The sequence below is a fragment of the Ictalurus furcatus genome, unplaced genomic scaffold (assembly GCF_023375685.1).
Source record: "Ictalurus furcatus strain D&B unplaced genomic scaffold, Billie_1.0 scf4, whole genome shotgun sequence".
NCBI classification, from domain to species: Eukaryota; Metazoa; Chordata; class Actinopteri; order Siluriformes; family Ictaluridae; genus Ictalurus; species Ictalurus furcatus.
Window position 1 is genome coordinate 677,639 of NW_026521053.1, and position 12,412 is coordinate 690,050.

Consider the following 12,412-nt stretch of genomic DNA (forward strand, 5'->3'; position numbering starts at 1 on the left):
ATACACACAATACAGCACAAAATGGGTTCGGTTACACAGAACCGAATAAACTCACTTTAGTTTGGGTCCAAACGGGCCAGAACTAACACTAACAACGCTTTCTGCTCCTCACTTCGACTTCTCGCGCTCGCGGTGACGTCACCAACGTAACGGACGTTGACGTAAATTTGAATCTGTGAGGAGAAAATAAAATAAAATAAACCCAAATATTATTTCTTAAAAAGCTTCATTATTCTCTTCTTCTTAAACACGGTAGAGGATAATATATACAAATGCATAAAAAAAACAGCTTTATCATTATTTTAAATCATATCCACTTTAAAAGTGCTCCTTTCTAATTACATTTTAATTAAAAATATACTTCATCTTACTCTTGTTTAATTTAATTTTTTTAATTAATATTTAATTCATCGATGATTGTAGACGTGTTGAGGTTTCACGTTCTTTATGCTTTATTAGCATAAATATACACTTTGTTTAAACTTTTGAGTTTGGACACAAAATGTAAACATTCCTCATGAATCCAGAACATTAATTTGTTTATTATTTAGAAAGTAATAATTAAACAGGTGAATAAAATGATCAGATTAATCACTTGCAACATTTAGGATATGAATTTCTTGTATTAAGTGAGGTTTTTAATTATACACAGATATAAATATATTTTATTTATTTGTAGTTTTCATATTTGACTCAGTACATTACACTACATTTATTTCATCAACTATTTATCAAGTTTTTTTAAAAAAATATTTAACTGAATGATTGTTCAAGATCAATAAAAATCTTCAAATAATCTATCAACACCATCAATACATCTAATCAGTAAATTAAAAATCTACATTTATTCAGCTGATCTATTGACTGGTTTATTGAAAGTTTTACAGCTTCGGCAGGTAAAGAAGCCGTGGCTTTAATCTGATCTTCTGATTTCTAATGATAATTAAATGACAAAATACAGAATTAAAGAATATCTTTATTTAAATTCAAAATCATGAATCATTTAAAAATATGGACATCATGTCATTTCTACAAGTGTTCATACAGACAGAAAGACCAGAGATGAAACGGATTTAACAGATACAGGACAATTAGGACAAGGAAAGTGAGAGAACTAGAATGATCAATTATTTATTATTAAAAAAAAATTACAACTGTGTTCAAGATCACAGCAAAAAGACAGTAGAGGAAACAAAGGAACAAAAATATTTCACATTTCCTGTTTAAATTCAACAGTAAAATCACATGAACTGAAGACATCGTGACTTTTTGAAAACGGTCGTTACATTTTTGAGTCAAACGGAGCAGGTAGTGATGAAGAAGCTGCCTCGAAAGATCATTTCTGTTCCTCGAAGAGTAAAAAAAAAAAAAAAAAACATTAACTCCTAACTGTATGAAAAATAAACTTTATGTACATTTTATGTCTAATTACAGTGAACCTGACGGAGAGTGAAGCTCACAGAGGCGAAGTGTTCACGCTACAGCAAATTTCACTGGTTGACGCTTAACTCGCTCACTTAGGAGGTGCATTTCTCTGTCCCGGGATATTCCTAGCACTGTGTGTGAAAGCTCCTGAGATGTCCAGCATGGAGATGTGTGTGTATGTTGATGTGTACACAGTACCAATGGTCAGGATGTACTCTTGTGTCAGAGTTTCTCGTTCTCCTGAAAAACACACGCGCGCGCGCGCACACACACACACACACAGTGGAATTGTAAAGCAAAACATTGGAATATATATCTTAATCACATCTCATAGTCCTTTTATAGAGTCTGAATCAGTTTGACTGATTCATTTCGAGTTGATTCAGAGTCGAATCACTTTCTAGTGAGAATCAAATACTCATCTCAGTCTAGTTCGTTTGGAAGTGTGCGACTCTCACTAGAAAATTATTTGACTCCGAATCGTCTCAAAACGAATCAAACCGATTCAGACTGGACAAATGGACTAATAGAAGGGAAAGAGCAACAGGAAAGAGGACAGCCTTCCTGCTGAAAGCAAAACGGATCAGAACCTTACATTAGATTGTTTTCTATATTTTTATTTTAAATCAGTTGTGTTGTTTTTCTTCTTTCTGCACTCGATTGAGGAAACACAGCAATGATAAATAAATAAATAAATTTATCTGTCCAGCTTCCTCCTCTTCGTCCCCCAGAATGACGTGTGGGTGACGGATTGACGGATTTAAAAAAAGATGTCTGGGCAAACTGTGACCTCCTCGAGTTAAAAGTGAGCATCCAAGGAAATTTAATGTGTTAACTGCACTACATTCTGCAGTCACACAGCACCAGAAAAAATATGTACATCTACTGTACATGTTAACACACAAAACAAGCTTTTGAGTATTAGTTACCCTGTCTTACTGTACAAGGCACCTGCAAATAATAAAGCAAGTAATTAAAAGTTCATCTATCATTTCACTTCCACTAATCAGTCTTTTGACCAGTCTAAAAATAAAAAGACTAAAAAGAAACTCAGACTTAGCAAGAAGAACTAAAGATATGTGGATGATGAAGTCTCAGTTCCACCGCTGATTCAACAGGCAGCTTCAACAGCCCTGGATCTTCTCCTTTAAAGCTTGGAGAAGGGCACGTCTTTCGGACTCTTCTTTTCCAGGGCTGTCTGCGCTGACTTCATAAGATCCTGTGTCTGCAACATGTTCATGTTCCAAGTAGCCTGGAGACACAGAGGAGAAATCTCAGATTTCGACCGCTCTACTTTGTGTTTGTGGCCATACTGCGTGTGCATGGGTCTACCTTGAGGCTAAAAATGCTATTCATGTCTTAAGCAGGTTCTTACCATGTAGTCTAGGCTCTCAGTTACACTGTGGTCTCAGGAGTAGAGGAGGTTGATTTGGTTCCCTGGACAGCGACGCGACTCCGGCCTGCAATCTCACCTGCTATTTCCAGAGCTCCAGCAATCATTGACCATCAGGGAACACACGACTGCAGAGATGAACAGAACACACACTTGCCTTCATTTATACTAAATAATAAAGCTACATGAAAAAAAAAAATACACGGTACAACCCAAAGTCACATTCTTCTGTTATCATTCCATATCTTCCATGTGTCAGTCCAGAATTTCACCATTTTGTGATCACAGAAATTAACGCAAAATCAAGAAACTCCACAATATTCAGAGGAGCTTCCACTTTTTCAAAGTTACTGCAGATTTGGGCCAAAACGTGTCATGACACGTCATCACCACAACAGGCCTTCAGCACAGGTTACTCTACTTCCTGAACAAGTGCGGACCCGGGTACAAGTTGTGTTCACATTCATGGGACAATTCACATTCACAGTTCCAGTGTAACCGAACTCGACCAACTTCTACAGGTAGTCTCGGGTTCGGTACCGCAGTGCACTTCCCAGTCCACATTACGACGGTCACATTACCAACTTTTCATGCAAACTGCTCTGTTTTGGACTAAACTTCCAGTGTGAAAGCCCACTAGAACAGCTACACTGCAGAATTTTTCTGTCTAAAAATGAACAAATTTCAGGTTTTGTAGCTCTTCTTTGATAAATGACAAGATGGTAATATCATAAAATAGTCCACTTTGTATTAAAACCAGACATCTGATGCTCACTGTGGTTTATTTAATCTTCAACAAACTGCAAATGTAAATAATTGTTCAGAGTGTGCCCCCTTGTGGTCAACTCTTTCATAGGGGCTTGTACGAGTCAGAACATTCAGCCCATTCTTATCTTCTCATCACTTACTATCTCTATATATGATCATATGGACAAAAATAACTTGTTTACAGATCTTGGTGTAAACATGTAAGCAAGCAATGTATGGCAAATTAATGTTCCTCATACCTTCACCTGAAACCAGGCACCCTGTGTGCACAGACGAATATCACAGGCTGTGATTAGATCCACTCCTGCGAAGGAAGAAATCAGATCCACAAAAAAAAACTGTTAGTAATTCAGTCTCCTGCAGCTAAAAGCCCCAGTAAAAGATAACTCTCTGATGGTTAAAGCTTTGCAGGAAAGTGACACCACAACTCTGGAAAGTTCCATCCATATTGTTTGCTGAGTGTATGAGATGGTACTTAACACTCCCAACAGACCTGCTCCCACACACGCCATGCACTGCCACCACCACGGGCTTTGGACACTACAGACACATCAAACACAAAGTTCAGTTTATATACCACAATGTATTACTCTAATAGGTTATTGATTGTACAAATACTACATGTATGTAGAACCCCTACATGCTTTGTGTTTAATTTATGTAAGGAATAAACATGCGGTTATAGGAAAGTAGTCAACGATCCAATGAAGTGGAGTGACCGTTACCACCCCAAGGTAGAACTGCACATTCTGAAGTGTTTTATTCCCCTTATACCACAGCAAGTTGTCAACAAGTGCATTTCTTTATTAATTAAAGAAGAACATGTCATACACATTAATCTATTTTAAAGGCTGACCGATAGTGGATCTTACAGATGCTGATAACCAAGTCGGGTAGCACCTACTAATAACCGATTACTACTGAATGAAAATATAACACTCAGTGGAAAAATTAAGTTCACTTTATTACAAAAATAAACAGTACTGACCGTACCATGAAAATGTACTGAAATAAACATATATACAATATATATATATATATATATATATATATATATATATATATATATATATATATATATATATATATAACCAATACAGTTTGCAGAGTGGGCAGCTCCCATTGTTCCAGTCAGGAAGCTGATGGTTCTATCCCAATTTGTAGGATTATAAATTCGCAGTAAATCCAGCTCTAGTGTGGAGCAGTATCCAATTCCCAAGGTAGAAGATTTATTTGCTCAGTTGGCAGGAAGAAAAATTCTCCAAACTGGACATGACCCATGCGCATCAGAAGATAATTCTGCACAAAAATTCCAATAAGTATGTTACAATTAACATGCACAAGGGATTATGTACTTACAGCAGGCCACCATTTGGAGTTGCTTCAATTCCAGCGATCTTCCAGTGCACAATAGAAGGGATTCTGCAAGACATCGCACGCGTCACAGTTTATCTGGATGACATTTTAGTCTCAGGGGCTAATGAACATCTGCAGAACTTGGATGAGGTACTGAGTAGGATAGAAAAGAGTGGACTGAGACAAAGAAGGAGCAAGTGTGAGTTCATGGGAGAAGTAGAGGTATTTTTAGGTCACAAAATTAATGCCATAGGATTACAGTCGAAAGACAGGTCCTATATTATGTTTGAGACAGCTGGCATTGTAGCCGTGAAATCAGCTAACGTTATGCTCCATGTAATGTTAGCGATATCCAGTTATTTGTTAAACGCTAACGCATTGCAATGTTATAAACTACCTCCTAATGGACCACCATGCATCGCCATTCAGCCCGTGTCCTGTCAGCTAAATGTAGCCTCATGTCACTAATAATTATTCACATGTTCATGCTTTTAATAAATCTTTTTATCCTGCCACCGTATCAGTCAATTTAAACTAATGCTTGCATTCAGAGTATAAGGGGTGTGTGTGCGTTTAGGAGTGCACCTTAGCACTTATTAGTCATGGTCAGAGTGTTTGAACTAAAATATCCCTCTCTCTCTCTGCCAGTATCAGCCAGAGGAGGATGTCCTCCAGGAGTTTTTAATTTTATAATTTTTTTTAATTCTGTCTCTTTTTAAAAAAAAATAAAAACCACACCGTGGTATTGAGCATCGTGTACTTTTGGTGGTATCGGTACCGACGACTAGATTTTTGGTATCGTGACATCCCTAATATGTAAGGAAATAGGATGAACTCTGCATACAGGGAAGCTTTGTGTGATGGGGGACTCGCGTAGTGATTCCACATCCGCGGCGTGCGGCTCTTCTAAGACATCTACACGAAACCCATCCAGGAATTACCAGGATGAAAGGCCTGGTGCGTAGCTATATGTGGTTGCCACACTTGGATGCAGAGGTGGAAGCATTGGTCAAATCGTGTGCAGTCTGTCAGGAAAACAGAAACGCTCCAGCAAACGCGCCACTGCACGCGTGAGAGTTGCCAGAGCAACCGTGGAGAAGGATTCACATTGATTATGGTGCACCGTGGATGGGTAGAATGTTCTTGATCGTGGTAGATGCATTCTCAAAATGGACAGAGGCTTATCTGTTAATCAAGTCTACATCCACATTTACCATTCAGTGCTTAAGACAAACCTTTAGCCAACACAGGATACCAGAAGTAGTGATGTCAGACTATAGCAGTTTCTTTGTTTTTTACCAGTGCTGAATTCCAAGAGTTTATGGAAAGAAACGGCATCAAACACAAGCACAGCACCCTACCATGCATCTTCCAGTGGTCTGGCTGAAAGGGCCATTCAACACTCAAAACCCTGATGAAAGAGAGTGCCGAGAGTCCATTGAAAAAGCTAGCCAGAGTGCTGTTCAGTTACCGAACGACGCCACAGTCGACCACTGGCAAATCAGCCGCTAAACTGCTGTGTGGAAGGAAACTGGTCTACACAGGGTCTCATTGAGACAAACAATTGAGACAAAAATGGTACCATGACCAACATGCAAAGGAAAGATATCTTGTGGTGGGCGACCCAGTGTATACTAGGAACTTCAGCTCTGGACCTACTTTTATTCCAGGAACAGTTCAGAAAAAGACTGGTCCTGTATGGTGCACAGTAGCATTGGGAAGTGGGCAAGTAGTGCACTGACATATTGATCAGGTGAGAGACAGGCACAATGCAACATCCGTAGCACCAGCACCAGAGTTGTAAGACACTTCACGGCCAGATGTTGACATTCCAGTGCCTTCTACAAAAGACTCAGGTTCTTCATTCTCTGAGGAAAGTCACAAACAAAAACTGGGAGGAACTTCTGAAGTGGCTGTGTCAGAAACTTTCCTTGGGATGGAAAACCCTGAGTTGAGAAGGTCTACACGTACTAAATCTCCAAGCTATCTGAAAGATTATCATTAGTGTAGTGGTGAGTTCCCCAAACGCAGGACAAGAATGAACCCAGGAACTGAACTGAATCTCAAGAGAAAGTGGGGCATGCAATAAGACAATGGCCCAAAACAAAGAATGGTTAAAGAACAATAAGGTTATTGGTTTGGAATGGCCAAAACTGATGTCCAAGCCCATGTGCAGGACTAATCAACAGTTACTGGAAATGATTAGTTGCAGTTATTGCTGCACAAGGGGGTCAGACCAGATACTGAAGGCAAAAGGTTCACATACTTTTGCCACTCCCAGATTGGAATATTGGATTATTTTCTGCAATAAATAAATGACCAAGTATAATATTTGTCTCATTTGTTTAAATGGGTTATCTTTGTGTAGTTTTAGGACTTGTCTGAAAATCTTGTGTCTATTTTTGTAGAAATATAGAAAATTCTAAAGGGTTCACAAACTTTCAAGCACCACTGTAGCTGTGATGTGCAGCAAAAGGTTATTGAGCTTCACACAATGGGAAGTGTCTATAAGAAAATAGCACAAGCATCGAAAATGCTCATTTCCACCATCAGGGCAATAATTAAGAAGTTCCAGTCAACGGGAAATGTTATGAATCAACCTGGAATTGGACGTGTGTCTATATCGTCTCAACACACTGAAGAGGACGGTTCGAGTGGACAAAACATCTCCAAGGATCACAGCTGGAGAATTGCAGGAGTTAGTTGTGTCTTGGGGTCAGAAAGTTTCCAAAACTACAATCTGAAGTCACCTACATCACCACAAGCTGTTTGGAAGGGTTTCAAGAAAAAAGCCTCTACTCTCATCCAAAAACGCACTCAGGTGTCTTCAGTTTGCCGACACTACTGGAACTTCAAATGGGATCGGGTTCTATGGTCAGATGAAACCAAAATAGAGCTTTTTGGTAATAAACACCAGAGGCGGTTTTGAAGCACACAGAGAGGTAGCCATATGGAAAAGTACCTCATGCCCACGGTTAAATATGGTGGTGGATCTTTAATGTACTGGGACTGTTTTTCTGCCAGAGGACCTGGACATATTGTTAGGATACATGGCATCATGGACTCTACCAAATATCAACAGATATTAAATAAAAACCTGACTGCCTCTGCCAGAAAGATTAAAATGGGCCGTGGTTGGATCTTCCAGCAGGACAGTGATCCAAAACATACATCAAAATCAACACAAAAACGGTTTACTGACCACAAAATCATCAAGTCATTTAACACTAATGAGCAGTATTAAAAATATTAACAGGGATATCTGAGTCTGATAATAAAATTAACTTCTACTTGCAGTCAAATTTTGTAGTGTTTAGGACATTTAACACCCTTCCATCCAAAAGAAACCAAAAGGGGGTACAAACTTTTACACTCCACTGTATTTGGTTGAAATTGCGCTTATAGAACAACTGGACAGCAACGTTTCCATACAGGTTTTAGTGAAACGTTTAACAATAACAACTTGACTTGAAATGGATGATGTTTCATTAGCGTGGCCTGTGCCCAAATCCTGCACGACTGCGTATCTAGGTACACTACACACGGTCTGAACGAACGGAGTCTCTACCGCACCTAGTGCACTAGAGATAGAGATTCCATACAAGGTGATTTGGGACGGAGCCAGTGCACAGAAACCGTTTCCCTGCGAGAGGCGCAGGTGGAGCTGGAGCTGTGTGACTGATTTGTGCACCTGTGACTACAGAACTACCTCAAGTCTCCACACAGAGAGCTGTTCAAGAGAAAAACACTCCTAAAGAACAAATCACTGCGCCAGCGAGACATCAACCCTTTAACTAGACGTTCATCCCAATTCCACACAAATACCGCGGAACTATTTAGGGCTGAGAGACAGTTCAAAAAGCACTGAAAATAAAGTGTTAGTAACGAGGCCGCGTTGCTGGTCACGCGCGGTGTAGACGCGCTGATACAGAGTGTAGCGCGAGTAAGATCTGTAATGTCTAATTCAAACATTATGATCAAAAGTAAAATAATGTCTAAAGACACCGAGATACAGAAACCACAAGGTGCAGTGAAAGTGAGATTTTATTATTCATTTAGGACTGGAGTTTAATTCTGTGCTTTTTGTGCATCCATAAAAAATAATGCTATCTATCCAACTATTTATAAATGTTTATATATATATATATATTTATCTTATTTAGTTAGTTTACATTTATATTATATAAGTACTTATGCATTATTTTTTTATGGATGCACAAAAAGCACCGAATTAAACTACAGTCCTAAATTAATTTATATATATATATATATATATATATATATATATATATATATATATATATATATATATATATATTATATGTGTGTGTGTGTGTGTGTGTGTGTGTATGTATTGGGTTCTTTTCTGTTTTGGACAAACATCTGTGTAAAGTTTTAGTCTGAATTTATATTTGTAACACTCAGTTTGTGGATTTTATTTTAAATAAACAAAAAAAGGCACTGAAAGTTTGCCCCGCCCCCATCAGATTAATCGAAAAAATAATCGACCAATTAATCGATTGTGAAAATAATCGTTAGTTGCAGCTCTAATAATAAGCTGCATCATGAAATTGATTTTTTTAACAAAAAAAATCATCTTGAATATTTTCAAAATAGAGTTGTGTTTGAGAAGAAGAATGGAGTGTAATATAGTGTGAATCATAAAAATTCTATTTCATTTCTATTTGTTTACAGAAAGGCTTCAGCAATAAAAGCAGCATTTTGCTGTAGTTGTTAAGGGGCCGTTTACACCACAACGTTTTCAAATAAAAACCGAAAACTTTTGATGCGGTTTGGCTGTTCGTTTCCATGACGACGGCGTTTCGGGGTCTGAAAACTTTGGAAAACGGGTTTCAAAGGACAAGTTTTTGAAAACGATGCCGTTATCATCTCCGGTAAATCATGTAAATTATTATCCAGAAAAACCACAGCTCCTCCGTTTACTTGTATTTGTTTACAGCGCGGTCTTTCCCTCATCAATATGGCGGACATGTTGACGTGAATACTTACGTGCGCATGCGCATAGTACTTCTTTACAAAGTGACTTCGCCAGCTACACACACACACATTTTGTCCTTTTTGTGTTTATTTCTTGAGAAATAGAAGAGAGAAGCTCGAATGTGAAGTGAGTGTCCAATATAAACCCAACTTTACCTCAGTTTTACATTAAAAACATTACAGAAATATAAAGTTATTTTAGCTGCTAAATGACTTAGCCACTTTACACTCACTGTTGTTTATTTTAGTTTACATTTACATTACATTTATTCACTTAGCAGACGCTTTTATCCAAAGCGACTTACAAATGAGAAAGATACAAGCAAAATAGTTGCTATAAGCAGGGAGCAAACAATGGATTTTAGGATAAAGTAAGGTTATACTTAAATAGTGCCGCTAAAACAGAATAACAAATCTCTCCTCATGAGTTAAATAGTGCACTACATAGGGTGTAGACCGTCATTATTTCATCCCTAATGTAGTGCACTTAAACCGGAAATGACATCAATTTGGGATTCGGCCACACAGCTTCCGTTTAACTTAACTCGGGTTTAAAAACAGAACGGAGTTTTAATTCCTCAAACACAGACAAAATAACCAGCTTTTATGTTTAAACTGGATCAAATCTAACTGTAAAACTGCCAGAAATAATTTAATCTGGAGATGATTAGTTCGGTGTAATAACTCAACTGCTCAGGAGATACCCGCTGCAGCTTTTTCTTCTTCTGTGATTTCTACTGGTCGGAGACGCAGCTGTTAGGCGCGTTACCGCCACCGCGTGGACTGGAGGATATAGTTCCAGGTTGGAGGAAGCCTAACCTAACAAACTTGCACCAATAATTTCCACTCATGGTTTTATTAGATCCTATTTATTATTCCAGTGGAGTTTATGACTTCTTCATGAATGCCAGCAGTGAGTCGTTCACTGTGTCTTACCCAGATATACTGAGTGAACTACTGAGTCACCACAACCTCAATCTCTAAATGTTTAACAGCACCAAAGCTTTCAATTCTGGTGACTTTGGGAGTATTTATTTATTTATATGATCATATAATGTAACAAACATTAACATAAGCATGTGCTGCACAACATTTCATTAGATTAATTTTACATTTTAATTTACTGTAAGCGCTTTGCTAAATTTTGCTACGTAAACTTTTTAGGTATTAAAACTGGTTACTGTTTGATTGATGACAAACTCCATATTTTTATACCTTGGAGCTCTGTGTTACCATGGTAATTTATAAACAATTACTAACAACATTAACTTCATCAATGCAAGTTTACATTTTATTTGATACTTGGCCATTGTTACGTCCTCAGTTGTATTTCTGTTTGTACTGTGTTCCATTCGTGTGTCTATGTCGGGGGAGGGATGGGTGTCTTGTCTCCTCCTCTTTTAAGCCCAGTCCACTGCAGTGCGTCATGTTCCTGCTTGCCATTGGACGATCACATCTCGTACACGCCTGCTCCCGCCTCGTGCTTTGGGATGAGTTGGCTGTACATTTCCGGACGTGTACTTAAGCCTCGTCGGTCTCCATCCCCGGGGCAGATCGGTGCCGTTGCTTTGTACAGCAGATATTTGGTTACGTGTGTTGATTTCTCCTGTGTACGACCTTCTGCCTGTTCTTGACTTTGTTTCTGCTCTGCCCCTTTAAGTTTAATGATTCAGCTCCCAAACTGCTGGAAATGTGGGACGGGTTCTAACTCTTCACCAAGACTGCTTTATCCTGAAGAAGAGGTTTGAGGTGAGACTCCTGTCATACGCCAGTCCTGGTGAGTTTATTATCCTTAATGCTGTAAGACAGAGAAGAACATCAGTGTAAACACACAACATCAGCATAAACACACACACACACACACACATTATTCAGTATGATACAGTAGAGTAAAGAGACAGTAAGTCAGTAACTCACTGTAGTGTCTCCAGGTTACAGTGTGGATCCTTCAGTGGATCAGAGAGCAGCTTCACTCCTGATTCTCCTGGATTATTATTGTTCAGATCCAGTTCTCTCAGGTGTGATGAGGAGTTTGACCTCAGAGCAGAAGCCAGAGCAGCACAACCTTCACCTGTAATACTGCAGTTACACATCCTGCAAGAAAGAAAACCTTCTCACACTTAACACACTCAGTTTTAGCTCTGAAAACATCCACTACACAAAATCTTTATATACACAACATTTACTCTCATCTCACACACACAACAATGACAATATCACATCACTACAATTACAATCACCACAGAGGGAAACTGTGTGTGTGTGAGTGTGTGAGAGAGAGTGTGTGTGTGTGTGAGAGAGTGAGTGTGTACCTCAGTGTCTCCAGTGTACAGTGTGTGTGTACCTCAGTGTCTCCACTGTACAGTGTGTGTGTGTGAGTGTGTGTGTGTACCTCAGTATCTCCAGTGTACAGTGTGTGTGTGTGTGTGTGTACCTCAGTATCTCCAGTGTACAGTGTGTGTGTGTGTGTGT

The 12,412-nt window shown here is 38.8% G+C and overlaps 2 protein-coding genes across 2 annotated transcripts in view; both read right to left on the reverse strand.

Annotated features, from left to right (window-relative positions):
* Positions 1-12,412, reverse strand: part of LOC128604861 (E3 ubiquitin-protein ligase UBR2-like) — a 257,322-nt gene that overhangs the window by 52,887 nt on the left and 192,023 nt on the right. The window lies entirely within an intron of this gene.
* The window catches only part of LOC128604858 (NACHT, LRR and PYD domains-containing protein 3-like), a 440,358-nt gene continuing 438,762 nt past the window's right edge, over positions 10,817-12,412 (reverse strand). Inside the window, exons 13-14 of the mRNA XM_053619920.1 lie at positions 11,858-12,034; positions 10,817-11,738 (exon numbers count right to left, since the gene is read on the reverse strand). Of these exons, the coding sequence (XP_053475895.1) occupies positions 11,702-11,738; positions 11,858-12,034 (214 nt within the window). The 3' untranslated portion in view covers positions 10,817-11,701. The remainder of the gene's footprint in view (positions 11,739-11,857; positions 12,035-12,412) is intronic.